Source organism: Onychostruthus taczanowskii, unplaced genomic scaffold, assembly GCF_017590055.1.
Source record: "Onychostruthus taczanowskii isolate IOZ18803 unplaced genomic scaffold, ASM1759005v1 scaffold1, whole genome shotgun sequence".
In the NCBI taxonomy this organism is placed as follows: domain Eukaryota; kingdom Metazoa; phylum Chordata; class Aves; order Passeriformes; family Passeridae; genus Onychostruthus; species Onychostruthus taczanowskii.
In genome coordinates this window covers 3,325,902-3,353,014 of record NW_024496525.1, presented here as the reverse complement: position 1 = coordinate 3,353,014, position 27,113 = coordinate 3,325,902, and the positions used below count along the sequence as shown (strand labels likewise).

At 47.6% G+C, this 27,113-nt stretch overlaps 1 protein-coding gene across 1 annotated transcript; it reads right to left on the bottom strand.

The window, feature by feature from the left end:
• Nucleotides 1-7,133: 7,133 nt before the first annotated feature.
• On the bottom strand, nt 7,134-25,674 carry SPINT1 (serine peptidase inhibitor, Kunitz type 1). The gene is made up of 11 exons (XM_041401494.1): nt 25,521-25,674; nt 24,896-25,368; nt 17,278-17,429; nt 15,766-15,904; nt 14,499-14,669; nt 13,784-13,810; nt 12,757-12,882; nt 11,821-11,871; nt 10,851-11,021; nt 10,138-10,194; nt 7,134-9,026 (listed from the first exon to the last, which is right to left on the bottom strand). The coding sequence occupies exons 2-11, from the start codon at nt 25,323-25,325 to the stop codon at nt 8,830-8,832; spliced, it is 1,521 nt and encodes a 506-aa protein (XP_041257428.1). The 5' UTR covers nt 25,326-25,368; nt 25,521-25,674; the 3' UTR covers nt 7,134-8,829.
• Nucleotides 25,675-27,113: the final 1,439 nt, after the last annotated feature.

Here is a 27,113-nt window from a genome sequence, read left to right as displayed (position 1 = left end):
ACACTGATCCACGTGTGGCATCTCCATTGCAGGACTTGGGAAGCCAGTGGATGGTGACAGAGGAGGTTTCAGTGATCTCTGCAGTGCACCTCAAGGTGCATCTGCTTGCTGAAAGGGATGGCAGAGGGGGCCCTGGCTACAGGACCAGGTAGATTCACAAATCATTGTACATGATCCTCTCTCTGCAGAAGAGAAATCGCCTTCCCTATCCAGAATATTTGCCTTTCTCCTACCCTACAAAGTATGATCTTTGTATGGTCTGAACTTGGTAAGAAGAGGCAGCACTCAAAGCAAACCATGGACACACAAGCCCTTCTCCATTTTGAAACAGAAACAGCATACTCCAAAGCCAATTACAAACTGAGATTAACTGTTCTGGATTTCGTTAATTACATATCAATTAGGCCATCTCAGAAGGAAAGCTCATTAGGAGCTATGAAGTAGAGAGGGCATTAGTAGGACAGAGTCATGAAAAACAGTTATCTCCCAGGGAAGGACAAGCATCCTGTGCTCTCTGCCATTCTCATTTCCTCAGTTTCCTCTTAATGTTTGGAGACAACCACTATGCATTTCTGCTTTGTTTCTGCTGAAGACAGCGAGTAAAGGAAGGCTGAAGTGCCCAATCTGCAGGTTTTCTGAGACTTGCGATCAAGTCAGCCACAAAAGCTTCAGAAGGAACCTTCTTGAGTACAGGAAAGGGAGCAGGGACAAAGGGCTTGGTTCCCTCCAGCCTAGAAACCTGCCGAGCTCTTCAGCACTACTGAAAAAAAAAACCAAAAAGGCTTTTCTCCTGACCTGCTGACGGTCACACACACAACCCTGCCAGGAAATATTTGGCCTGCTGTCTCAGGTGACTTATGCAAAATAAGTGGCCGCTTTTCTCCCAAAGACAGGTTCTACTTGACACTGCACTCCTGGGCATTTGTAGCCTGCTCCTCCTGCTGCAGAAATCCAGGCTCAAGGGAGAAGCTTTTGCAGCTTCATATGCGGGTTTCACCACCACTGTTTCCTGGCTCTTCCCTCATGGTTTCCTTGGAAAAGACAGTCACAAGAGTTTCCAGCCCACAGCTAGTTAATCACGCACAATTAACATAAACCTGAATGTAGTGGGGGAAAAAAAGAAAGCTGGGAAAGCCCCCTTTTCTCAGCAGCTGGATGAGGCAATTTGCAGAAAGCCCGGAGGCATGGGGGAAGCAGGAGCCTTTCATGAGGTTGCTGCGGGTCCATGTGAAAGGGCAGATGAGGGCAGTTTAGGGCAGCACTTGGGCTCCCTCAGCTTCAGCACTGTGGGCCAGAGCAGCACAGCAGGGAAACTGCCTGCCCAAACACCAGCCTTGCTACAAATGGTGTAAGGGAAAGCTCTCTGAACCATGGGGAGGGCCAGGAGCAACATGACTTGCAGGAGGACAACAGACAGAACCTGGATGCAGTTTCCTAGAGCCTCAGTCCAGCACTGTAGAGCCAGAGCATGTGGGGCTAGGGGGGATGTCAGGACTGACTGGTACGGTTTGACATTTCTGGGTAGCTTCTCTCAGAGATGCTCTCCAAGCCATGCTCCTGTAGGTTCTCTTCTACCAGCGCTGGTGCTCAGCTGTTGCCCTGGGGTGCTGGTTCAAGGAACTGTACTAGCAGAAAACAGATCACTGAAAAGTGAATTGCTTTTTTCCAGGATTTTTCAGGGCCAGCAGCGCTAATGTGAGGAAAGCTAAATGGGTGTAGAACTACTCCTTCAGCAGGGGCTAGCTGTAGGACAGACTGAGTTGTAATGCTGAGCTGCTCCTTTGGGCTCAATTTTCACCATCAGCTCTGCAGGCCGCTGCTCACCCAGGGGTCCTACCCTGCCCTGCAGCCTTGCCTGGAGGCTCCCACCACACAGAGGGCCAGGGCAGCCCAGCAGAAAGCTCACCCAGCAGAGAAACAGAATGTCCCTCCAGCCTGTCCCACCAAATGGACCTGCCTGGCACTTTGCAATATGAAGACCATTGCCCATCTGAAGGAGCACAGCTCACCTCCAGTGCGCAGAGACAAACATGTTCTGGAAGAAGCTGCAGTGGATTGTGAAACACCAGCTGTGAGGTACAGCATGTCAGATCTTAGATCAGTTCTTTGAATCCAGGGCCTTGTGGAGAAAGAAGAGCCTAATGGTGAAAAAATACTGATGAAAACAAATAGCTACTTTCTTGGTACTTGGACTTCCTTCTGGACCTCACCCACTTGCCCCAGGGTTTGCCAACAGTGGGAGTTCCCCCAGTACACAACGCTTTAATATTTAAATTGAAGTGTCTGGTACACTGACTATTTCCAAGCAGAGCCCTCCAGATGCTTACTCACTTAGTGATGGCTGGGTATTTGCATGGGTTTTACAGCCTTGAATATTTAAGAAGGTAATGTGTTGGGAATGCAAGAGAAAAAAGAGAAGATAAAGCCTCCCTGGCTGAGAATGCATACACAAGAGGATGGGAAGAATGGCATCGGGCACACACACACTGTGCCAGCTCTTCCCTTTACCTAAAGAGACTGCTCTGCACAGATTCTGTCTCTGGCCAGTCCCTTAGTTGCTGAGGGGGGCATAAATGGAAGGAGGATAGAAATTGCATGGCTGAGCAGCAGAGGAGTGGTGGATGGATCAGCTGGCCGAAGACATGGCAAGCAAGAGGTGATTCCTGGGGAAATTAATTTTCTGTTTAAGTCACATTAGCCCAGGCTTTGGGGTAAAGGGGAGAAGAGCTCCCCCATCCCAAAATACTAAGAGGAGAGGGAAAGGAAAATTTGTTGACAGGGTGTAATTCTACAGCATAAGCAGGGACAGTTTCTAAATATGAGAGAGAACCAGTTCAGACTGGTTTAACAGAAACTCCATGCACCAAAAACCTCTAGCGAGGACATTAGAATAAGAGCGTTGCATCCTTGCCTGCAGCTCCTGTCTGCTCGCCTGCAGAGCTGCATGGTCCATGCAATGACTCCACAGCTCCCTAGAGCTGCTGAGCCACCTCAAGTGTGTCACAAATGCCCCATCATCCTCTAATGTAGATTTGCAGGGAAGGGTTGTATGGCGAAGCTTGGGAGACAGAGCTACCAGCTTCCAAATTTGATGAGTCTAGTAAAAGGACTGTTTTGTCTTGCTTTCATTTTAATGAAGGTTCTGCTGCCTGAAGTCCTCTGATTACTGGGAAAAAGTCTCTTATTTCTTTCAAAATGTAGTGTGTAAGTTGGGGACAGCAGTAGAAATCAGCAAAAGAAATCTGGGAAACTGATCCAAACAGCTAAAGAAAGAGAAGCACCCACGTATTTTTTTTTTTTTTTTAAGTCGCACTGATAAGTTTTTGGGGCTGGACTGGGGACCCCAGTATTTGGGGCTTCCTCTGTGTAACCCATACAAAACCAAAGGGAAGTAAACCCAGGGCACAGAACACCCACAAGAGGTGCGGGAGACCCTAAGTCAATCCTCTGTTCTTCTGAAGGTTTTACCACCTCTTCCTGTCTTGCAGACAGGTAGATGTGATGCTCTGAGACCTGGGGGAGTATGGCAATATGGAGCATAACATTAGACCATCATATAGATGGGGACGATGGGAACAGGGCCTCACATCTTATGGAGCTCACAGAGGCTCAGATCTCACACTTCAGCACCAACTCCAGCAGTGCACCATGTCCCTGCTGCTTTGACAGTACAGTGTCCGAGACAACACCAAGAGGGAGCACCCACGTATTTTTTTTTTAAGTCGCACTGATAAGTTTTTGGGGCTGGACTGGGGACCCCAGTATTTGGGGCTTCCTCTGTGTAACCCATACAAAACCAAAGGGAAGTAAACCCAGGGCACAGAACACCCACAAGAGGTGCGGGAGACCCTAAGTCAATCCTCTGTTCTTCTGAAGGTTTTACCACCTCTTCCTGTCTTGCAGACAGGTAGATGTGATGCTCTGAGACCTGGGGGAGTATGGCAATATGGAGCATAACATTAGACCATCATATAGATGGGGACGATGGGAACAGGGCCTCACATCTTATGGAGCTCACAGAGGCTCAGATCTCACACTTCAGCACCAACTCCAGCAGTGCACCATGTCCCTGCTGCTTTGACAGTACAGTGTCCGAGACAACACCAAGAGGGATATTAAGATATTGCTGCCCCCTCTTGTGGACGTCTCAAAAGGAGCTGGCAAACCACCCTGGGCAGCTGCTCTGGCTGAGCACCCCATACTGAATAAAAAATGCAGAAGTGCAGCCCAGAGCCCATGGCAAAGGCAGAAATCTTGGGGCCCCTGGGGATGCAGCTGAGGGAGGGAAGGGCTCCCACAATGCCTGCATCAGAGGGACATTATAGTTTCATTTAAAGAAGAGTTTCTGGCTGGGGGAGTCCAGCAGCTCAAATTTCTGGACCAATGTTTTCCTTCAACTGCTCAGAAATATTTTTTAACAATCCTGAAGCAGCCGTCATGTGGGTCAGGTGTGTCAGGGCAGAGAACAAAGACACAGGCTCTTTGTATGCACCGAGACCTGTGGAAAAATTCCCTTCCTATCGGAGCGCCTGGCTGGCTCCAGCAGGGCTCCTCTTCCTCTGTGTCTCTCATCAGTTGCTCACTGTCATTTCGTGTATCCTCTCATGTAGGCTGGCTCTGGGCAACCTGGAGAAGATGGTAATTAAACATTGGGTGGCCTCTGCAAAACCTTCTAAAGCTGTTACAGGAACTGATGGTTAGTTTCAAAACTCCTGACACAGCTGGAGATGAGGACATCTTGGAGACGCAACTATTGAATAAGGGCCACACAAACTCTGTCACACCTCCTGTGGCACCTTGCCCAGGAAACACTTACTGGTCAGCCAGGTTTCCTTGCAGAAAGGTTCCTCCATGCCCTCTTAGGTGCTGCAGAAGAGATCACAGCTGCTAGAATTTCTAGAGGTGACTGTATTTTTCTGTGACTACAAGCTATTACAATAACATGCATTTCTGTGCTTGATAACCAAGGAACAGTATTTACAATTTCTCTCTCCATTAATCCAAGGAGGAAAAGGAAAAAAAAAAAAAAAGACTGTCTGGGAAGTTTTCACAGGCTATTTCTCACACAGGTGCTATTTTAGTGAGCAAGGTTTGCTTACCACATAGTGGACTAGACTTCAAATCTGCATGTCTGCCATTTAGGAGCCCAAAGCACACTGCTGTAGGAGCAAGTCTGGTCATTCCTAATGCTTGAAGTAAGGTGGGCAAAAATGAGATTCACGATCTGCCTTTACATTATGCAGCGCTTGCACCAAACTGTTCCTTCTTTCTCCCAGCTTTAGAGCTCTTCTTTTTAACCAGAATGAACAGTTTGGTCTCAAAACCAAAATAATTTCTTCCTTAGGCATTAAAGTAGCCCTGAGGGCTAAAGCAACTTATCAGAAAGCTTCACCCCACTGCGGGTTTTGTGTGTGGAACAGTGTTCTGGCCTGCCACTGTGGAGCCATCCCTTGTTGTACCAGGGCAGCTGCTGCAATGGTTTGCAGGGCCATTGTGCCTCAGGGCAGCCAGAGACACACGATGTTTAGCTGTGAGCTAATGCTTCCAGGCCAGTAAGCCACACAAACCCTGTGAGGTCCCCTCCAGCCTAGTGGGATAATCTCAGCCAAAAGCTGAGGCAAATCCTCCTTCCTGACAGTCAAAGCAAGGTGACTAAACAACTTTGCTGGTCAGGAAGGTCGCGGTTATCCTTCTGCAGAACCAACAGGCAGACTGGACAATGTGAAGGAGCAGTAGTTTCCCCTCAGTGAGGCAGCAGTTCCTGGGACCTGCCAGGAGCCTGGCTCCTCAAGGATTGCAAACAACCCTTTGGAAAACGCTGACCTCGGTGGGGAAGGCATTGTCTGCATACACTGCAAGGACAAGGGGCAGGTCCAGAGCCTTCTGCCCTGAACCAGCCAGCAGATTCACACAGCTGCATGCTCCACACAGCCGGGGAACATGGAGGATGTGCTCCCTGTCGGACACAGCCAGTGCAATGGGGCAGCTCAGCTGTCACCAAACACTGCTCTTGCTTGGGCAGCAAGGCAGTGAGGCAGCCTCCCCTCACTGCTGGCCCCCGAGGAGTGGGATTCTCATTTTGCAAAGTTTCAAACTCTGGGCTCTTGTTCCTGTCTAAAAATTTCCAAGAGCTGAGATTTCCTGGGAAGCAGGAGCCCTTGTGTCAGGTGGGGGGGCAGGGGCTGAAGGCAGGTGGGACATGGGGGGCGCAGGCCCAGGAGCTGCACGGGAGAGGGCTCAGGCCGGACCCGCAGCCTCCAACAAGGCTGTGTCCAACACCAGGGGACACAAAGGTGTACTGTAAGAGAAAGAGGCTGCAAAGCACGTACCCACCTCTCTCTGGAGACTGTCACGAGAAGCAGTCGTGGTTTCAGATGGCGCTCCCAGGCCAGGGGTTACTGCCGGGAGGGAGCAGTGATCCTGTAGGCCAAGCTCAGCAGAGCTGCTCCCAGAGCAGCGCTTCAGGGCACAGGAGGGATAACGTCTGCACTTACACCTGTAAGTAGCCAGAGAGGGCACGATGGGAGGGCTGGTGTAGTGTGTGGTCATGACAGAGCAAAGCCCACAGCCCAGGGCAGAGTGTGGGGAAAAAGCGTTCCTGCTGCAAGCAGCACTCGGAGCCCAGCCAGGGTGGCCAGGTCAGTGGTGAGGGCAGGTCCACCTGGTTGCTGTACAAACCCACTGCCAATTAGCCAGTCACATTTAGCTGACTTTACATCGAAGTTCTTGAGTGATCACCAGCCTGAAGACACAGTTAGAGCAACTCCTGTTCAAAGGATAGTGTCTGCTGTTGGTTTCAGACCCAAAGCCCAAACCAGTCTGACCAGCTGGAACCCAGTTTCAGGTTACACCCTGCCTTGCTCTCTGGGTGACTTAGTGGGTAATAATCTTTCTCCCAGAACACCTCATGCAGTAGTTTCCTTTTCAGGTATCCACATATGTTGCACCCCTGCTTCCAGCCCTCCCCACACCATGGGACCGCTGCTGCAGCAGCTCTCCCAAGATAGTGCAGCTGGGGCAGATGAAAGGGTGTGAGATAGCAGGCATGGGAATGGTACCTGCACCCTCTGCAAGTCATTGCTCCTCAGACACCACTCCCAAGCCAGATAAGACAAACATCTCTTTATTATCAGAGTAAGCACACAAAAAAATAAATCTAGACATTAGGTTTATTGCATAGGCCATGATAGGCTGTGGGAAAAACACAGAGATGGAAGAAATGATATGAGACAGGTCACAAAAAGGAGGAATCTGACCCAGGAATGCTGAGGAGATGCCTGTGATGGGGAGAGGCATGCAGTCAGAATGCCAGCAGACTCTGGGCAGCAGTTTCTTTCCTTTCAGCCCAGGAATCAGCCCAAGGAGGCAGCTCTCCTGCCACTGCACTTGAGAGGACCTGAGCATGTCCTAAGCTGGGAATGGCTTCACCAGAGCATTCAAGAACAACTCTGCCCTTGGCCCTGAAAGAGTCCCAAGCATTTAAACTGAAGCCTGTACATGGATTTATGCTTCTTACACACACAGACACACAGACACATGCGCACTTGTTTCCTCTCTTCACAGCAGTCTTCCAAGAGCAGCAGGCACTGGAAGTTTAGGGATTGGTGCCAGCCCCACAGCTGACAGCACTTCAGGCCCTTCACAAACAGCTTATTCTGCCTCAACAGAAATCCTCAGCTCACTGAGGTACAAGCCTGGTCCAGCAGACGCAGGACAGAGCTCAGAAGCATCTCATTGTGAAAGGACTATAGGGGAACATACAGGACCAGGACTGGGAACAGGACATTGGCAAAGTGGGGATTTCACATGCTGCCTTGGGGCCAGAGATGAGCTTTGGACCTCCCAGAGCTGGGCTGGGCTCATCTTGCATCGGAAGAGACAAGTCAGCAGGAGCAAGGAAGCCTGTGGACATTAGCTAGTGATATCCAGCCCACTTCTGTGCTCTGGGAGATGCCAGGGACTCAAGTCAGGCAGTGTGCTCAGAGGAACATGCAGCAAAATCAGAGCTGCAGCTTTCCTGCACAATCAGCAGGAAAACTATGGATGTTTACTTCATGTGAGAATAAATAAATATTTTCTCAATGAGTTTGGGTTCAGACAGTACACTGGGAAAGCAACCAGGGCAACTCAGAGAGAAAAATGGTGAACACGTACTGTACACAGGAGACTGAAACACAGAAGCCAGCCAGCAAAAAGTCTAGGTGTGCTTTTCTGCTAAAAAACAAAGCCTAGTGACTTAAGCAGCTATTTGTTTCTGTCTATGTTGAAAACAGGAACTGCCAGAGTGTCAGAGAGCCCTTGGATCAGGTCTGAATGATTATGTGAATCCCACAGACCTCAAGGGATGCACCACGACCAGGCAGACTGCTGAAAGGCAAGGCAACTTGCAGAATCGGAGGAAAATACAAGGTTAAGTGGCAGAAAGTGACACTGAAAACAAATTGCTGGCTCTGGTGAGCTTGCACCATTCACCAACATGAATGCTACACAAATCCAGTTCCAGGCTCCTTCAGGAAGTGGAGCAAAGTTGTGCCCCAGGTTTGAGCAGGAAGAAAGATGTAATTCAGAGTTTAATTGGATTGTTTGAGGTTAGGAATGGATGGATGTCAGAGAGCAACAGAATGCTCCCAGTTCCTCACTTTCCAGAGCAGCCATTTAGCCTAGACAATCACAAATACTAGTACTGCCAAATCACAGTTAAATCTTGGCCTGATGCTCCAAATGTCTTCACAGAGCACGAGTCCTTCAGGCACAGACCTGTGTCTAAAAACAGAACTCCAGAGGTTTTGGGGAGTGTCCCAGGGCTGAGCTGGAGAGGGAGGCTGTAGGTCAGACTGGTTTGATGCCACTGCTGTAGAAGAGATGCTCAGTGTCCTCTGTGGTGGAGAGGGTTGAGTTGGTAGCAGTGGGAGGCTGACGGCGGTGGCTGTTCTTCTTCCTTTTCTTCAGGAAGAAATAGCCAATGAACACTAGGACCACCATGATGCAAATCCCGAGGAGCACAGCAATCACTACCTCAAAGGCACCTGCAGGAATGCATGCACATGTTAGAAGGGATGCTCCACAAACTCTGATGCAGCAGGAGTGGCCAGGATGAAGCAAGCACAAAAGCCACTGCAGAAATTGTGCTGGCAAAGAGAAGAGGCAACAGCTGACACGACAGCACGGTGGTCACTGCACAACAGGCAAAGAAGAAAGATGGTAACTGCATGGCACAGCCAGCCTGCCTCTCCCTAATGACATTTCCCATCATTTCCCAGATGCACCACGCCCTCTAAAGGCTGATCCGTGACTTTGGCAGGCTTGCCCATTTGACAACCCTAGGAATATCAAATCCTTCTGCAACGGCAGCCTTGTGTCATACCTCAACAGGGAGGCCACCAAAGGGTGGTCACAGAAGGCACCTCCTGGCTGGGACAACACCGAGGGAGTGAGCTATGGAGGACAGGCTGATTTTGTGGGAAAGCACTCTTGGCAGTGGTGTGAGCAGTTCTCCAACCAACCAAACCCCTCCCTCATCAGTGGAGACAGTCAAACATGATGCTTTTGAGAGACAGTGTGAATTTAAAGATTAAACCAATCTCTAGGATTTAAGAGCAATAACCTTCATGTGACATTTTTAAAAGAATTGTATTTCAGTAGCACTGGGCTTTGTTAGTGCTCTAGAGGGGTTCCATAGGTTCCATAGGGTCATCACATTTCCCCGCAGTCTAGCGTAGAGGGGTTCCATAGGGTCATCACATTTCCCCGCAGTCTAATGTGAAATATTATTCACATTTCCACTTGAGCTTTCTTTCTTGCAAAAGTTAGTAGTCCTTATGTGAAATTGGCCCTCAGGAAGAGTTTTACTTCCTATTTTTTGATGTTGAACTGTGGAACATTCATGCAAGTTGATGGAAAGAAAAACAGGAGTCTCTGTAAGAGCTACTGAGTCACAGACACTGGAAAAAATGGACCACAGTTGCACAGTGCACAGAAGCACCTCTTGCCACTGCCAGCATCCCACAAATTCCACACTGCTCCCCCAGCTTCAAAAGGGGTGTGGGAGAGAAGGCTACTCTTTTCAAGGAAATACAAAGTATTTTTCAGGATAAGGAAAAACAACAAGAAAGATTGGTTGGGAAAATTGTTACTCACTTAACATAGCAGTTTGGGACTCAAATGATTCCCATCTTCGGCCAATGACATCTGCTTCTGAATTGAGAACACAGAGGGGGGAAAAAGGTTTTACAAAGAAGGTTGGGAACAAGGGATAAGACAGGTTTCTGAGGAGCATATTTCCAGTGCTCTGAAGTGACTGAAGGCACACAGCATCCCTTCTCAACAGCCATGGCACTGAGCTCTCAGGGTAGGCTGTGAGGCCCAGTGTAGCTGAGGGAGGCAGTTTGTCTCTTAACAGCTACAGCTTGGCAGTATTCCTCCCGTTGGCCTCCAAAGCAATATGTACCAAGTGTACTGTGCAATCCTTTCCCTATTTTGTTTAAAGCTTCAGGCTAGTATGTGTCATTGAGGATTTTCTCAATTTCTCCCCTCTCACTTAGGGGGGAGACCTGGAGCCAAGATACAAGGTTAGATTCTCTTCAAAGCAGATATATCTCTGTTTTGTTTTGTTATCCTCCTTTGTCTTTTCTTCAACATCAGCACCCAAAATGCTTTCCAGCTCTGTGAAATGACAGGCTGCATTGCAGAAAGATGCTGTAGATCCCCCATATGCCACGCTGTGGGTCATGGCCAGGGTTTGACAGCAGAGCAGCTTTGACTGGAAGCTCCCAAGGCACTGCCTTTTTGGGACCACAAGTGGTTTTCCCAGTTTGATCAGTAAAACTCCAGCCCTCACTATGTATGCTTACTTGTGATGCCTGAACATGATTTCATGCACTCTTCCTCTTGTTCAAAGTTGTTGCGGTTGCCACCACAGCCGCCGTAGGTGAAGGGGTCACATTTCTCCAGGAATGGGTTGTAGTACCAGCGGGAGATGCTCTCGGTGCACTGTCCAGTATCAGGCAAGTCCACACAGTGGCCTGAAAAAGCAAGGCAGAGGTACTTTAGCCCAAGCAGTGTCTTCCCAGAGCAGCAAAATTTTCTGCTCACAACAGAAGAGCACAAGCACCATTGCAGAGGAAATCCATAGCTGGAACAGTGGCTCTCAGATCCCCACTGCTCAGTTGCCAGTTGATCAAATTTGCAACGCAGACGTGAGCTGGCACCTGCCATAAATCCAACTAGCAAGCAGAAAAAGGAACTTCAGAGTGTGGAGGCGTGGTAAACCCTGGATTCACTCCCCTGTGGAAATGACCTGTCCTCCCTGGGAGGCAGAAGGGAACATGAAGAGCCTGGACACACAGAAACCACAGATCAGCTCAGGTCTCCTCTACAACCGAGCTGCATTTAAGTGACTTGGAATATATTATCTTAGCTTTGTGATAGGTCTACTGTCTACAGTTTAACAAACAAGGCAAAGATATGGGATCGAGCACAGATATTGCTGTGTCCCCCACATTGCTTTGGTTTGCACTATTTAAACAAAAAAAAACAAACATGCTGCAGGGTTTTGTATAGGCCAGGTACTGTGCCCAGCAAGCAACATGCATGAGACCTACCTGGATGGAAAAAGTTTAGGCAGGAGAGTGAATGCCTGCTGTCAACAGCTGTCCTCAAGGTCAGAGAACATGCCCTTGCTCATTTTCAGTACAGGGACTATCCAGATGCTACACCTGGTTTTGGATTTATAGAGGGAAGCAGTTTTACCATGGAACAACAAACGGAAGAAAAAACCAAAAGCTGGCAGAGGTCAGCCTAGGTGCTCCGGATGGTACATACCTTGCTTATGTGTGACATTGATTTTCTGCAGTCTATTGAACTCACGAGCATCTGCAAGGGAAACATTTCATGTTAAAACTTCTCTCACCAGTTGGAAAGAAATGTCTCTGTCCATGCAGACATGAGCAGACAAGGCTTTCCTGCACCTTCCTTTGCTGTCACGAGCCAGAGGAAGGGAGATATCATTTATGTTCTTATGTATCTCAAAGCCATGAGAGGAACATGGGAAAAATAAAATGTACTAACAAGAAACTCTTCCCAATTTCCAATCCACAGCTCCAGAGACAAAACTAAGGAAAATAAAGGCTGCTTTCTTGTTTTTGTTTTCCATCAAAAAGTATGGGAAAAGTCACTCCAGGTTTTAAGAAATGTAAAAGAGCATGAGTGCAGAATATAAGAGAGGGCAAGAGAGATGCATCATGGGCTTGCAAATCTAAAAAGGCAACAAAACACCCACACATAGGCAAGAGATTACGGGAATTCAGAAGAGGTGAGGAGGGAAGGAAGAAGGGAGGTGACAGGGTGCATTTACATTAGCAAAGAAGACATTAAGGGGACTGTGTCACTGGACAGACCTGGAGAAATAGTGGTTTCCTTCCCCATTTCCCCACTCTAAGGGAGCAGGTAAGGTCATTCAGTGAGCGAAAATATTGAAAGGGGACAGAAAGACAGGCCTGAAGTCTTACAGATAGGTGCAGAGAAGAGAGTCAAAGTGCATTTAAGAGGCAGGAAATGTCACAGAAGGAAGGTCATCTCTTGCAGCCAGGAGAGATACAGGACATGGCAGAACCTGCAACACTGTGGAAAGAGATAATGCAGGGTCAGGAGTTAAGAACAGAAGACACCAAACAGTATTGACTCAGCACCTCTAACTTACATTGGACCCATTCCTGGGCAGATGCTTAAGTTGTCTGAGCCAGAATTTAAAGTACTTACATTGTGCACAGTACATCTCATCCGATTCATCAGCACAGTCAGGAGTTTCATCACACTCCAGATAGGCATCAATGCAGCAACCATCCTTGCATCTGAAGAAGGGGGCCTGACAGTTCCCATTGCATACTGCATCAGAAACAGTTCAGATAGCTCATTAGAATTCATTGTCTCTCCCTGTCAGATACTTTACCAAGGACTTAAAAGCTGCTGATAGGGCTGGCAAACAAGAAACAAGGCAGACTGGTAAAGGTCTCTCCTCAATGCCACCCTAGACTCAAAAAAAAAAAAAAATCCTGTTTATAAAGGAAACATTACTCTGGAAACAGCCATGTTTCCTCTCAGAAAAAAGTACATAGCAGGTGGAAGCAAGAATGAGCTACTCAGGAAGAATATGAAGACATTGTCAAAGCTTGGGGGATTAAATTAGGAAAGCCAAACTGAAACCTGCACACTGGACTGCAAAAGCTTCAAACCTCTTTGCTCTAGAGGTGGTCCCAAGTGCTGAGTACTATGCCCAGTTCTCAGCTCCCCAGTGACAAAAAACATTGGCACACTAGAGTGAACATCTGCAAAGAGCTGGGAGCACAAGACCTAGCATGAGGAGAAGACAGAGATTATAGAAGAGACGTTCATTTTGGAGCACAGCAATAGGATGAGTAGCAACAAGGGAAAGCAATATAAGGGGGAAAAATTATAATGAGGGTCATCAAACACTGGCATACTTTGACCAGACAAAGTGTAAAATCTCTTTTTTCAGAGATACCCAAAACTGAATTGGATAAAGAGCTGAGCAACCTAGTGTGACTCAAAGCTGGGCCTGCTTTCAGCAGTTGGTTGGATCAGGTGACCTCTAGAGGTAATCCCCAATCTAAATTATCCTATGACATGAAAGTGAAAGGCTTACTAAAGAAATTACTCTACAGTGCCTCACTTTCCACACTGAGTCCCAATCAAAAGCCACAGGAATGGACATGAGACACTCAGCCCAAGATTGCAGTAGGATTACGCTGTCCTATGGGAGACTCACCTGGCTGTTGTCGCCCACCAATAGAACCTGAAGAGACAGGGGGAAAAATAAAATAAAATAAATTTACCACCACAGCATTTTGTCAGCTTAATATCAGCTTTATATTGCCTTCATGTATCACATGAGAATATTTTTAGAAGGAGGTCCTGGATTACAGAGGTGAAATATGGATGCCCATCACTCAGAGATCCAGATGAGCTGTACCTGCGTGAGGCAAGCCTGGAGGAGTACAGGGGAACTTCCCACCACAAGGTAGACCATTTCCAAATCGTCTTTTTTTTCTAAGGCTTTAACCTCTTTCTTAAGCTGTGCACTGCAATGGGCCTGGCAGAGTCTCAGCCCATTTATCTGAGCAGCACTAAATTGTTCTCAGTGGCTTGAGGGTGGCAATGAGGGAGATGAATTTCATTTTGGGAGTGAAGCACTTCTCGCCCCCAACTGCACAATGCTGCTCTCTGAATTTAGGCATCAGATGCAACACAAAAATTTGATGAGGACTTCTGCAGCCTGAGGAATACCAGGGACACTGCCCAATGCTTTAGGAGCTGGTTCAGATATGTTGGCAGCTTAAGACAATGAGTGCCCATCCATAATTAGCCCAGTCTCCTCAGCTTACTGGGCTCTACCTAGGTGAAAGCCAAGAGGCTGCAGTACTTCTCCATAGGGTCATCCCCATCCTATGAGAAAGAGGGGGCTGGATTTTTGAAGGACTCACCTCTGACATTCTTGCAGGCGAGTTCACACTCCTCTTCCCGCAAGTAGTTATTCTTGTTGGGCTTGCAGCCACCAAAAATGAACTCCTCGCACTGCTGAAGGCTCGGGTTGTAAAACCAGCGTGGAAAAGATCCCCGACACCAACCCACCTTCTTTGGAGTCAAACAATGCTCTATCAAGAAAGTTAACACAAAAGGGTCTGGGTTAGATAGGTCCTTTAGAAGATTTTCTGTTTTGTATATGTGAAGGCAAACAAAATCTTCCAAAGCACATGTCTGAAAGGTTTATAAAATCTTGACCAACATGGAGAAGGAGAGCAGGGAATCATGGAATTAATTGTTTTATATGAAAGGGAGGGTCACAAAACCAAATTAGAAGGTGCCACATCCATAAAACAAAAGGAGCTGCATCCCCACACAGCACCTAGTTAAGCTGTGAAACTCCTTGCTTCAGGAGGTTGCTGCTTTTCAAAGATTACATGAGGCCAAAAAGGAATTTGTACATGGTTATTAAACAGAAAGACACCATATTCTGCTTAAAAACATCTCCCAGCTGTAAAATCCTTGGGGATTATTCAAGCATATTAGAGATTTACTGACAGCATGTCATGTTCTTGCACTCTTTCCAAAGTACCAAACTGAATGCACACTGTTGAATGCAGTGTATTGGACTTTGGTCAGACCTTTAGCATCACTTGACATGGCTGCTCTTATATTTTTATGGTACCTGAGGTAGGAGACATCCTCTGCTTAGCTACTAGTCAACCATTCGTCCAAGAACTCCTTACTCCTAATACACTTGTAATGCTAAACATTTTCATCATTAAATAAAGCTACTAAAGAAAAAATAAATAAATCCAGGGATACATTGAATATCCTGCAGATGACTCCACCTACCCTGCAAGCTAAGGCCCTTCACAGCAAAACCACAGAGTCAACAAGACCTTTAATATTCTCCTGTTTTGCAACCTCAGTTGCACCCCAAGCTTCATCCACTCTGGTGTCACCCAGCAGAGAGCAAAGACAGAGCAGATGGGGTTATTGCAGGCACCATCTCCTGCAAGGTACATGAAAACTCCAAAATAGATCACTATGAATGCAGAGACCTTGCACTACTGGTGCAGGCTATTACTGGGAAAAGCTGACATACAAGTCCAGACTCTTGGTTGTGCTCTTCTCCCTTCCACCCCTCTGAGAAGAGCACCAATAATGCCAGAGCAGCACCCAGGCTCGAGGACTCCAGGTAGATATGTGTGGGCTCAGGCTCACCTTCTGTCTGCTCAGAGTTCAGCACCATGATGGTGATGTTGGTGAAGTCTTGCTGCTGTGCAGTGTCCGTGACAGTGAGCTGGAAGACGTAAGTCCCCACCTGAAGGTTGGAGATTTCTACCTGATCTTCTTCGTGCTTCTGAGAATGCAAAAGAAAGGATTATGTAGGAGAAAAGTACTTCTAAGGAAGAAGTGACTGAAGCTGTGCAAGGTCCATGTTCCTGTATTAGGGAGAAAGGAACATGGAGGGAAACCTTCAAGCAGATGTCTGGCATGAAAAATATCTCAGTACTAAACAATCCCCCCAAACCCATGGACTGATACCCAACTGGAATAGAGAGAGAACAAGTACCACAAGCATAATTAGATATTTCATGGTTTGGGGGCATTGTGAAAGCACAAGGGAAAATGAAACTTTTTGGAGAGAACAGAAACACCTGTAGTTTTTACTTAACTTTTTAAAACTTAAAACCTATTATGAATCATTTACTTAGTACACAGGGAATAAGGTAGCTGTACTTAATTATTTTGTCAGAAGAGAAAGCTACAATATTATTGACACAAACTCTTCTTCTATATTTACAATAGATTTGGACATTCATTTCCATGCTATCTCTGGTTTTGATTAGGTTTCAAAAGAACACAGCCTTGCCATATATAATTTTTATGTAGTTAATACAGCGTAATATTAACCTGCCCCCCATCCACAGAAGTTGCTTTGGTTGGTCTAGGGCAAAGGGAAAAGGAAAGGAGCACTTGCTGAATTACACAGACCCCTTGGCACTTTAGAGTTCATCACTGCTGATGTTCAAAATCAGTTGTAGTCCTGGTGTACTCATTTGCTAATTCTTCCAAAAGGTGCCACAAGAACCCCACATCAACTCCATGACTTTCCAAAGTATTTTGCAGAAGTTTAAAATAAATAATTTGCCCTTCTAAAGCTATGAATCACTTTTAACATCTAGCAAATAGGCAGTGTTCACACCCCAGAGATCCTGGATCTCTGTTCCAGCTCAGATAAAATAGGAGGAAGAACTTAATGATTTAAACAGAGGCAAAGTCCAGGAAAAGCCCCAGGAGAACAGAAGCAGAGCCTGAGACCAGATTGTTCAGATACAGAAGAGGAAATAAACTAAAGTGGACAGAGTAAAAGTAAGAGAAGGGCCTTCACTGAACTATAGGATCTTGGGACCAGAGGCAGCTTTTGCAAAAGCTCTGCTCTCTCAGCTGCTCCCATCCAGGCAGGTCAGGTGTTGCTCAGGAAGGCTTGTGACAACATCCTGTGCAGGGAGCCTGAGACCTAATGAGGCCAAAAATGGCACTTCTAAGTAGTGTGTGACACAGTGAGGGCAACCGCAAGGACCGCTCCATGGTTTTTGGGAATAGGCTCTTCCATGGATCAACTTGAAGAGGGAAGGACAAGGTGACCTTTAAGTCAGGGCTCTGACTGACCAACCTAGTGCAGAACACAGGTGCCACTGAGCAAGCTGCTTATTCCGTGCAGCTCCCTACCTTCATCTCCGCAGAGGGGTCGCCAAGGATCTGTTTCCATTCATAGCTGACTATCCCATGGTCATCCGTGCTTTCTGTGCCTCTCAGCATCACTGGCTCCCCTGGCTGTACCCTCATGTCCTTGACAGCACGGGCTATTGGAGGGTGGTCATCTGCAGAAGAAATGTAGAACAAGGCTTGGGTAAGAGGCTGAAGGGTCCAGTCCTTGTCTCCACTACAGGAAGACAAGAGAAGGGGATTCTTCCAGGTTAAATCAATCCAGACTTCAACTGCTGAAAGGAAAACATTTTTATACAGCTGTGCTCCTTGCAGCCTGAGCAAGCAGCAGGCAACCAGTACCGTTATTACTGCCCTCAGTAATTTAATAAGTCCACAACCCACTATGGCAGTCTCTTTGAGCCAGCTGGCTCACTGGGCACTTCTGTCCACAGGAACCACCGTAAGAGGGTGGCCCTGTGGCTACAGCCATTGTGCTTCTGAGAGTGGGACCACATCCTTGCAGAAGAGCACAGAGCAATGTCTGCCCTTCACTTAGCGAGACCTGATGTGGGTGTTGAAGAATGTGGAACTCTCGTCACTCCTCCCACTATCTCTAAGCACTACATCAGTGTATTTAGCCAGAGCTACACAATGTGGGACTTGGATGGGCAATATTTCTCTTCCAGCTCATCTTCCACCCCACTCTCTGACATACATGCCTTTAAAACAGCACAAAAAAACATTAATGAGATTGTTATTTTTGTACCGTTCCACAGGTTAACTTACCAGCAACTTCCACAATCTATTAAATGTTTTTCCAGACTGTAAGTACAAGAGGTGTAAACGAATCCCTGCCCATGCCAGCAAGAACAGCCTAAACAATGACACCACTGAGCGTGACTCATAACTCCTTCTGGCCTGAACGTCTCTGATCGCAGGCTTTGTGCATAGCTCAGCCTGTAAAACTCCACCTGGTAGCACCTGTACCAAGTCCAAGACTCAGTGTTCCAGCTCAGCCTGAGTCTTTTGTAAAGGCACCAACCATCGCTTATAAACTAGATAGAAAACACTCTGCCATTACACTGTTATATCATCTGTGACTGAAGGAGAGGATTAGTGTCCAAACCCCTTAGAAAATTACTCCATTAGCTGATTATTTTCACTGTTGCAGACTTGCTCCTAATTTCCTGTTTGAATCCTGTGTATCTGGATTCAGATCCCAGCTGCTGACTCCTGCTGCAGTCTACTGAAGGGACATTTAATACAAGGCATATGTACAAACCTGACTTTAAAACAGGCCACTTATTTCTTTTGTCACCTTGTACACACCACTGCAAGCTCTGGAAAGGGGACACATTCCTGCCATTCCTGCCAGGCAAACACCAGGAGCCTGGCAGGGAGAAAGGCAGCCTACTCCCTGCCACCGTCCTGCCAGGGTGAGCCCAGTAGGTGGGTGCAATTGCACAAGGAAAAGACCAGTTTTTCAACAACACGGAGGCTGATCCTTCACTCGTGACTCCAAATCATGTTTTTCCTTGACATACGTTAGCGTGTACACTTTAAACAAAAAATTGCAGACCAAATATCCAGCTACTCTGGGTTGTGGGTCGCATGATCAAGTAAAAGCTCAGTTCTATTCAAGAGGCCAGCAACTTCTCCAGTTCCCATCTCTGATTAACCAAATTTACTGACTCTCTTCACATCCAGAAGAAGAGTCAAGAGTATTTCTTTATTTGTGGTAACTGCCAAGGAGTAATGCTCACTAGAATTTAAGGACCTGTTTTTCAAGTCTATCCCTTTTCTCCTTAGGATGCCTGAAAGTTCAGTGACTTTGGAGTATTTCTGCCACACTGACTGTAGGAAGCCTTCCCTGGCAACCTGGCTGTTTTCCACTTGAGCTTCAGAACCAAGTGCTGACCGACCCAGAGTGAGTATCAGCAAACTGCTCATACAATGGAGACTCCACTCTGTTTTGCTCTCAAAGTTTGTAGGAAAAATGAAAGTAACCTTTGCTATAATGCTCTTTCGACCATGGAAAGTTTCTGCTGTAAAACTCTGTAATTAACAGGGAGGTTAAAGCTTTATGATGCTGTCTGTGGCATGCTTTTTACTGTGAAACATAATCCCGGAGTCACTTCGTAAGCGACAATTTCCTCTCCCATTTATATAACACATCAGTAGGGGATGTATCTGTTCTTTATGACTCCAGAGGAAAGCATGATAGAGGGAATCCAAATTGCTTAAAAAGGTTTTATTACTCATATCTGAGACCCTGATTTTTGCTTTTTAAAATTTTTTTTCTTATTTAAAAGCACATGCAGTCATTTGCTTGTCTGGCTTTACCTCTAATGAGTTAACTTGAACCAAAATTGAAGGGGAAAACAGGAATTTAAAGACAATAAGTTTCTATAAGGCCTTCAAAAGTAAGCACCTAAGTGGGGGACAGACCCCACTAGGGACCTTACTATGCAGGCACCATTGAAATCCCATGGCAGAATGTACTTGCAAATCTCACAGTCTGGAGGTTTTTCTCTTCTGGAAGTTGGATATTAGCTTTTGCCCTTGAGATCTATAGAAAACCAGATTTCCTCCATTCCAGAGCTCATGCAGATACACCCTGAGTAGCTGAAACTACAAAGCAATGCTTAAAAATACCTCAGGATGATTTGAGGTTGTCACTAGAAAGAGCTGGAAAGCTTTCTGGTGGTGGCCGAGGGGCCCTTACAGCCCTCTGATGACTGCCTTTGCAGGAGCAACTTCCAAATGAGACAAGTGGTTTGCACTGGGGACCAGGCAAGGGAAAGACCTCACCGGGACAAAAGCCACTGCTCAAAGCCACTGACCAGGCCAGGAGCACAGACAGGAGCACAAATGAGGCCACCCAAATTCCAGTACCCATGAGACAGAGGACCTTGGAGATATCAAGTGTCAGAAGCCAGCAGAACCTGCCTGCTGCAAAAGCACGTTGGCAGCAGTGTGGCTCTTCCCACAAATGCTTAACTTCTGCTCCTGCATTGCTTCCAGGGAAGTCATTCAAAAGTGAACCGCTTCCTGACCCATCCACACTAGAAAACTCTCCATTTCCACGGGCAGAGGTAATGAAGGATGACAATGCTGCCACAGTATTAATTTGCCTGAGGTGGAAAGAGAGAAAAGGGAACAAGGCAAGGCAATGCAATGCAGTGCCTGGAGAAAGGGAAATACAGGCTCTTTCTTTAGGCCTTCACCCCGGCTGGGCAGCAAATACAGTCATGATAAAGCCAGACAGTTTTCTAACAACTCATGCACAGCCAAGCAGCTCTCAGCATTAGTTTCTAGAAGTTTTGTAGTGGTAGGTAAGTGGTACACACAGCAGAACAACTTAACCTCTCTAAAACAATAGTGTATGACTGAATGGGTTATATATTCAGAATAACATAAGATGCTGCTGTCACTAGGTTCCCTCCATCCCTCCTCAGAGTGTGGGAAACCAGTCCTTTTTGCTTTGGCAGGCAGAGGGAAAGACTCTCCCACAGGTATTTATGTTATTTTAGTGAAGATTTGTACTTCCAGTGTCTTTGAGGAGACTGGAGCTCTGGAGACAGGACATAATGTAGCCACTTCAGTAAATGCTGCATGACAAACATTAATTTCACAGCAAGCAGAGTGGAAGCCCCTCATCACCCACTCTGAGCAGGAAGCTGGACCAGCTGGTCTTCCAGGACCCTTCCAGTACACATTAGGCTCTGAATCTGTGCTGTGGGTACCGACTGTGTAACTTCCCATCTCCTGGCCTGAGCTTAAGGATGAGCAGCTGGCTTGAGGCTCAACAGCATCACCCAGCCCCAGCTGTGATACCTGTGCTGCTCATTTTAGTTGTCCACAGAATGGAAACCAGCATGGGACCAAACATTTGGGGAGGGATGAGCTTTGTTTTTGGGGAGCTCTCCTTTTGGAATGCATTACCAAAGTTTTAGCCTGCAAATCTCCCTCCACGGTGAGGAAGGAGCAGACATATCTGATCAGAACCCTGTGGTTCCCAAGCACTTCCTGTCTCCCACTCACCAGCCCTGGATTCAACAGGAGTAGGAGAGTGTCACCAAGCATTTCAAAACAACCACAAAAGGTTCAGTTCAAGAAATGAACAGAGTTTCAGGGTTATTTTCCAGTTTCACACCCAAAACTGGTTTGCCTAGACCAGAATAAGCCGGGCTAGTTACTTAAACACTGAGCTCCATTATAACCAATAAAGTGCATGGTGAGCCTGCCCCTCCCGGATGAGCCAGACAGAAAACTCGCACCAAAGTTCAGGCTCAGGAATCATTTAAGAAGATTGTGTCTTTTAACAATAACATCAGAGACTTCAGGCTGTATGTTAGCTGAAACAGGCAAGAGACAGGGCCAAGCTGTCGTCACCAGCTTACAAAGAAGTCAGAAGCTCTTGTTCTGCAAAATACTGAAAATATATTCAGAAGATGTGCAGAACCCAGATTTCAGCTGTATTCATTACTGACTATACCCACAGGTTTTTTTGAAGTCATAACAATGTAAGAGTGGCCACAGTGGGTTAGAGCAGGTATCCCTGAGTCTGTGTTCACTTGCCAATAGTCTCGCTGCAGATGCTTGAACAAAGGCAAGACCACTGCAAGAATATGCTCTCCCAGCTTTCAGCTACTTCCATCAGGCTCCAGAAACACTCCACGATTAAATTTGTCCATTCAGCAGCCCCCAGCTGTGTGCTCTCTTTCAAGTGTTACCTACTCTCCTCCTAAACATATATAAACCTTTTAATTCGACAGTCTGCTCCCTTTAGTAGCAGTAGTACTGTGGGTCTTATAACCTGTGACTTTTTTTGTTTAATGTCACCCACTGGGATCACTAACTGGGTATTTCATTATTCACTAGAAAAAACATGCATTTAATTCTTATCATTGCAGAGGGTGTTGGAAGAGTGATACAGGTAAAGGCTCCTAGGACACCGGCAGCAGCTCATACAGGAAAGGAATGCATGATAAAGCAGCAGATAAGCTTCCTGCAGACCCTTAGGGCCAGAATCAGGGGGCTGACAGTAACCTGGGATCCAGAGTAGTCACAAAACTTCAGGGTTTAGCACCGATACAGCACAACGGCAGGAAAACAACACAGTTTTGTCTCCAGTCCAAAATCTGGGCCAAGATTTTGGGAGGAAAACCTGACATGCCAAAAACAGCTTCCTTTAACGCTTGTTTCACCCGGCCTCTTCAGGCATCCCTAAAAGGTCCGGAAGCAAAAATGCTGTAGAGCTTCCTTATGCTGCCAGGCGGACACGTTCAGTGCCCAGAGGCTCCTTCACCCGGCCTCCTGCACCTGCCCCATCGTGCCCTTCCCCTTTCCCCCCTCAGTGACAGCCAGGCATCCACCTTCCTGTCCAGACAGGCCCTGCACCGACCCAATTCCAGCATCATGGCTGGAAGGGCTTGGGGTTTTGGTCTGGATTTTTTTGGTTTATATCTGAATCAATATGGACATCCACATTTTTAAGTGTCTCATCAACTGCTGTAGGGAGGAGGACTCAGTTATTTCTCCAGTAAAATAACTCCCTTGGTCTCTTTCCCCTGTGTCATTCAAGGTTATTCAAAAAGGTTTCGGTATCAAAGACAATGCCTAAAAATTTCAGAGAGGAGGGGAACACATTTCCAATAAAAGCCCAGCCCGAACATCGCAGCCTGACCCAAGTAACAGCAGCGAGCTGCCCAGGGTCTGTCACTACAGCTGGAGACCTGCCTGGCACCCAGCAGCCTCAAAGTCAAAGGCAGCTGCAGAAGAGACCAAGCCCTTCCGACACCCACAGCAGCCCGAGGCACAAGCCCCAAGTGAGTAAGGAGAGGCACCCAAACTGCATTTCTGGAGTGCTTTTCACCTCTCACTGATAAGCCCTCCTGGGTCTTCCTGCTCCACCGCAGCCATGCCAGGATCGGTGAAAGGAGCACTAGGGATGGATTGCAAGACAGCAACTTCATATTGGTCTCTGGGGTGCTGCAGCTCAGTGCCATATTTTAGCAAACATGTCACTGGTCACACAGAGAGGTCAGTGACACTTTCTAAAGATCTGCACACATGGAATGCCAGACCCTGGGACCAGCCAAGGGATGAGGGGCTTGCAGTCTTCTTGTATAAGGCACTGCTCCACAGAGGTAAAGAGGCTGAATTGCTCAACAGTATATTGTTTTTTAATCTAATCTTGTGAAATCAGAATGTACTAGAGATGATGCATTCCCTTTTCCTCCTACATCAAAACATATAGGAGTTTAGACAGCTGCCAGCATGCCACCTCCAGTCTTGGTGATGTGGCCTTCAATTCCCTCTTAACTGCAGCTCCTGGGAAAAGGATTTTGAGCCTGGAACGGAGAGGAGGGAGAACTACTGAAACAGTCAGACACCTTTACCAAAAGGCCCTAAAATCCAGTAGGAAGCTACAAGTAGGGACAGAGGACCAGGAGGACCACTTCTGCCACACTGCTGTTCAAACCAGCAACACCCAAGGGCCGCTTCAGAGAAGTTGTGCCCTGCTCAAAACCCCTCACACTGCTACTCAGGATGGAGAAGTGGCCACTGTGGAGTCTGGGGCCATTTCCCACCTCCAGCACCCACAAGGCCTCAGGCTAGCACATCCCAGCAGATCAAAGATCTATTCAGCTCACACCATCAAGCCCTTGCACCCACCTGGATGCCGCCCTTGCCATCTTCACAGATCCTTTCCTTCCCACAGGTGGGCTGGGAGGGGGTGTGAGGAGGATTACTCATAGAGATATCCCCTAGCAGCACTGCCCACGGACCAACAAGTGATAAACTAGTTATGGCTGCCAAAGACCCAGCCAGGCTAGAAACATGCCAGCCTTCTTAGGCTTCAACCAAAACACAGAAGGAGGGGGCAAAAGGAGAAGCTGCTGTGTTTTAGTGTTTCTGAGCACACTGCAATTCTTTGGAGATTGCAGGTGGCCAGGTTCAGATTAGTTCATTTTTCACCTGGCTCTCTGCGACCAGGTGCAATCTTTTAGAGCAGGGAAACAGGGATTGCAGAAGAGAAACCCACCTCCAAAGGGGAAATTTTACGACCAGCCTTCCCCCAGCTGCTCCTCTCCCAGCAGCAACAAGCAGAAACAGCCCCAACAAGCAGAGAAACACTGACACACCTCACCATGCAGGCTGCTGTTAAATAAAGGTAAGTGGATTGCATCCTGCCTCCAGCCCCTGAGCAATTAAGAGATTAATGCAGCCCTTTAAAACCTGGTGATGTGTAGATTTTCAGAGGATTTCACTTTCCAACCTCAAAGGCTCAGGGGAAACGAGAAGAAAAATAATACCTTTTTCTTTACATTGTCAAGTAGCAAAAACTCTGACTTTGGTTAATCACACACTCCACCTGCTTCAAACAGGTTAAAGAGAGATTCCCTATTCATTCACTAATGAGTAAACTGAGGCACAGATCTTAAAAATGAGCATTAGGGTTTGGGAAAAACTTTTGTGGCAGAAGAAAACACAGAAACACCATCTTTAGCATCACTCTACCGCAAGTGTTTGGCAGCACTGCTGCTCATACGATGGCCGGAGGAGCTGGCACCAAGAAACCATTAATGGTCCTCCAGACCCGGTTTGCAGGGATCCATTACGGGCACCTTACCACTAGGTCTGTGATTCTGCATTGCCAGGTAGGAATCGTACACGTCCTTCTTCAAGAAGTTGAGAAAGCCGATCTTCCTGGCAAACCTGCAAACGAAAGCCTTCTCATAGAGGCAATTGAGGAGAAAGCAGCCCTGGATGCGGTCTTCCTCCGAGCCCGGGCCCTGCTCCACGAGAGCCAGGTTACAGGCGGGGTCCTTACAGCAGGCTCTCATGCAGTCCCTGCTCCGGTGCACCATGGGGGACGACAAGAAGGTGGCTCCATTCTGGACGGAGGCGTCTGTGTCCAGCACCCAGTCCGGCAGCCCTGCCGTGAAGTCCTCCAGGCACATTTCACCGAAGGGTTTTTCCTTCTGCCCTTCGCCCAACTCCAGCACCAGCGCCAAGCAGACCCAGGGCACAAACCACGGACCCGGACTCCTCCTGGCCATCTTGGCGCCCCGACTCGCACTGTCTTAAGACTTCAGTTCTTTCCTAAAGGAAGGGAGAAGACATATGAAGCCAAGAGGGACAGTGTTCAGGCGCACGACAACCCGGGGCGAGAGGGAGCCGGAGCATGGCCGAGGCTGCGCTCTGGGTTCCGGCTCGCCCCAAGTAGCCGGGGTGCCCCTGAGCCCGCAGCTCACCCGCGGGCGTGTGCTGCCAGCCCCAGCTGGGTGCTCCCGGCTGAAGCTGCAGTGGGAGCGGGGTGTCCCCGCCGCCCCGCGGTGCCTTCACCCCTCAGGTGCGCCTTCAGCTGCGGCCAGCGGAGACAAAGGCTCGGCGAGCACAGGAAGTGAAAACCAGCTCCCTGAGAGAGTGGAAAAAAAAAAAAAAAAAAAAAAAAATCAAGTCACTCCCCTGCACGCTGAATTGCGTAAGAGGAAGGGGAGGAGAGGCAAGCTGATAGGATCTTCTACTCCCCTTGGAGCAGAGCCGAGATGGATTCTCTCGCTCCCGGAGGTGCGAGGGCAGCCACTCCAGAGGAGCATCCCACCTGCCGGGTGCTGGCTGCACCCCCGTGCTAAGGACGCTCCAGAGGAACCGAAAGCCGAGAAGCAGCCGATCTGTGTCCTGTGGCAGTCGCCCTTGTGCTCCGGTGTGGTCACTGGCACCATTAGCCCGTGTCTCGCTAACCCAAATGAGTCAGCCTTGCAGCCCTGTCTGCAGTGCCCACTGCCTTGCTGCTGCAAGAGCTTTTGTGCTCAGTGCAGCCATCCCGAAACCATGCATTCCCTGCTCCTGGGACACAGTACTTTTCGTTATTTTTCTCAGTGAAAGCACTTGGGATCGTACCTGGAGGCTGCCTGAGTGGCAGTTCCCCTGCTACCCCAGCAGTGAAAATTGAAGTAGTCATCCCCCACTCATGAGCAGCACTTCATTGTTCTCAATCTCACATAGGGTGCCTATGGTCCATTTGCAGTGCTCGTGCCTTGCAGGACGGTGCTCTCTGGGGCCATGGGAATGCAGAGGCTGCATGTCCATATATTTTCCCCCTTCCTGATTTTACTTGCAGTTCCATAATCAAATTCCTCTGTTCAACACATACACCTGTGTCATCCACCCCCTCTGTCTGTAAACAGTCCTAAAACTCCTGGGCAAACTGCCCTTATCCCTCTGTCATTGTCCTTAGGAAGGTTGGGAGTGTTGGTAATTTGCTTGGACATTATTTATAATGAAATATTTAACCACTTAAAATAACAACAGCAAATCTGAGATGGCATTCCATGGTATGCCTTCAGAAAGAGGTGGTGAGCAGCAGCTGTATCAAACAGCAGTTGGCTTTGTGGTTTGGGAGACCACTCTGGTCCAGCATTTCAATTCTTGCTGTTTCTTTCTGTAACTCTGATCCAGGATTTCAGAAATCCTCACAGGATTTCTTGAGAGTCCTTAGAGACACATTTTCTGCCTCCTGGCTGTCACAGGCATGACAGGAGGATAATATCGTGAGAATATAATTTTTCCTTACCTCTAATGATTTTCTATGGCCTGATGTTGACATTTGTATAGTACTGACATCTGTTAGGAAAAAGGAATTGCTTCGATCTGGCAGTGGTAAAGTATAAAATAAACCTTGAAAATTGATAGAGAAAACATGAATATCTGCAGAGCAAAGAGATGTTGCTTTCCTCATTGGCTTTATGTGTCTTTGTCAGAAGAAGCATGGGTGTCTCCCACCCCATTTACAAACCAGATCTTTTGGACCTGCCTGCAGACCATGCAAGCAGTAAAGGGGGAGC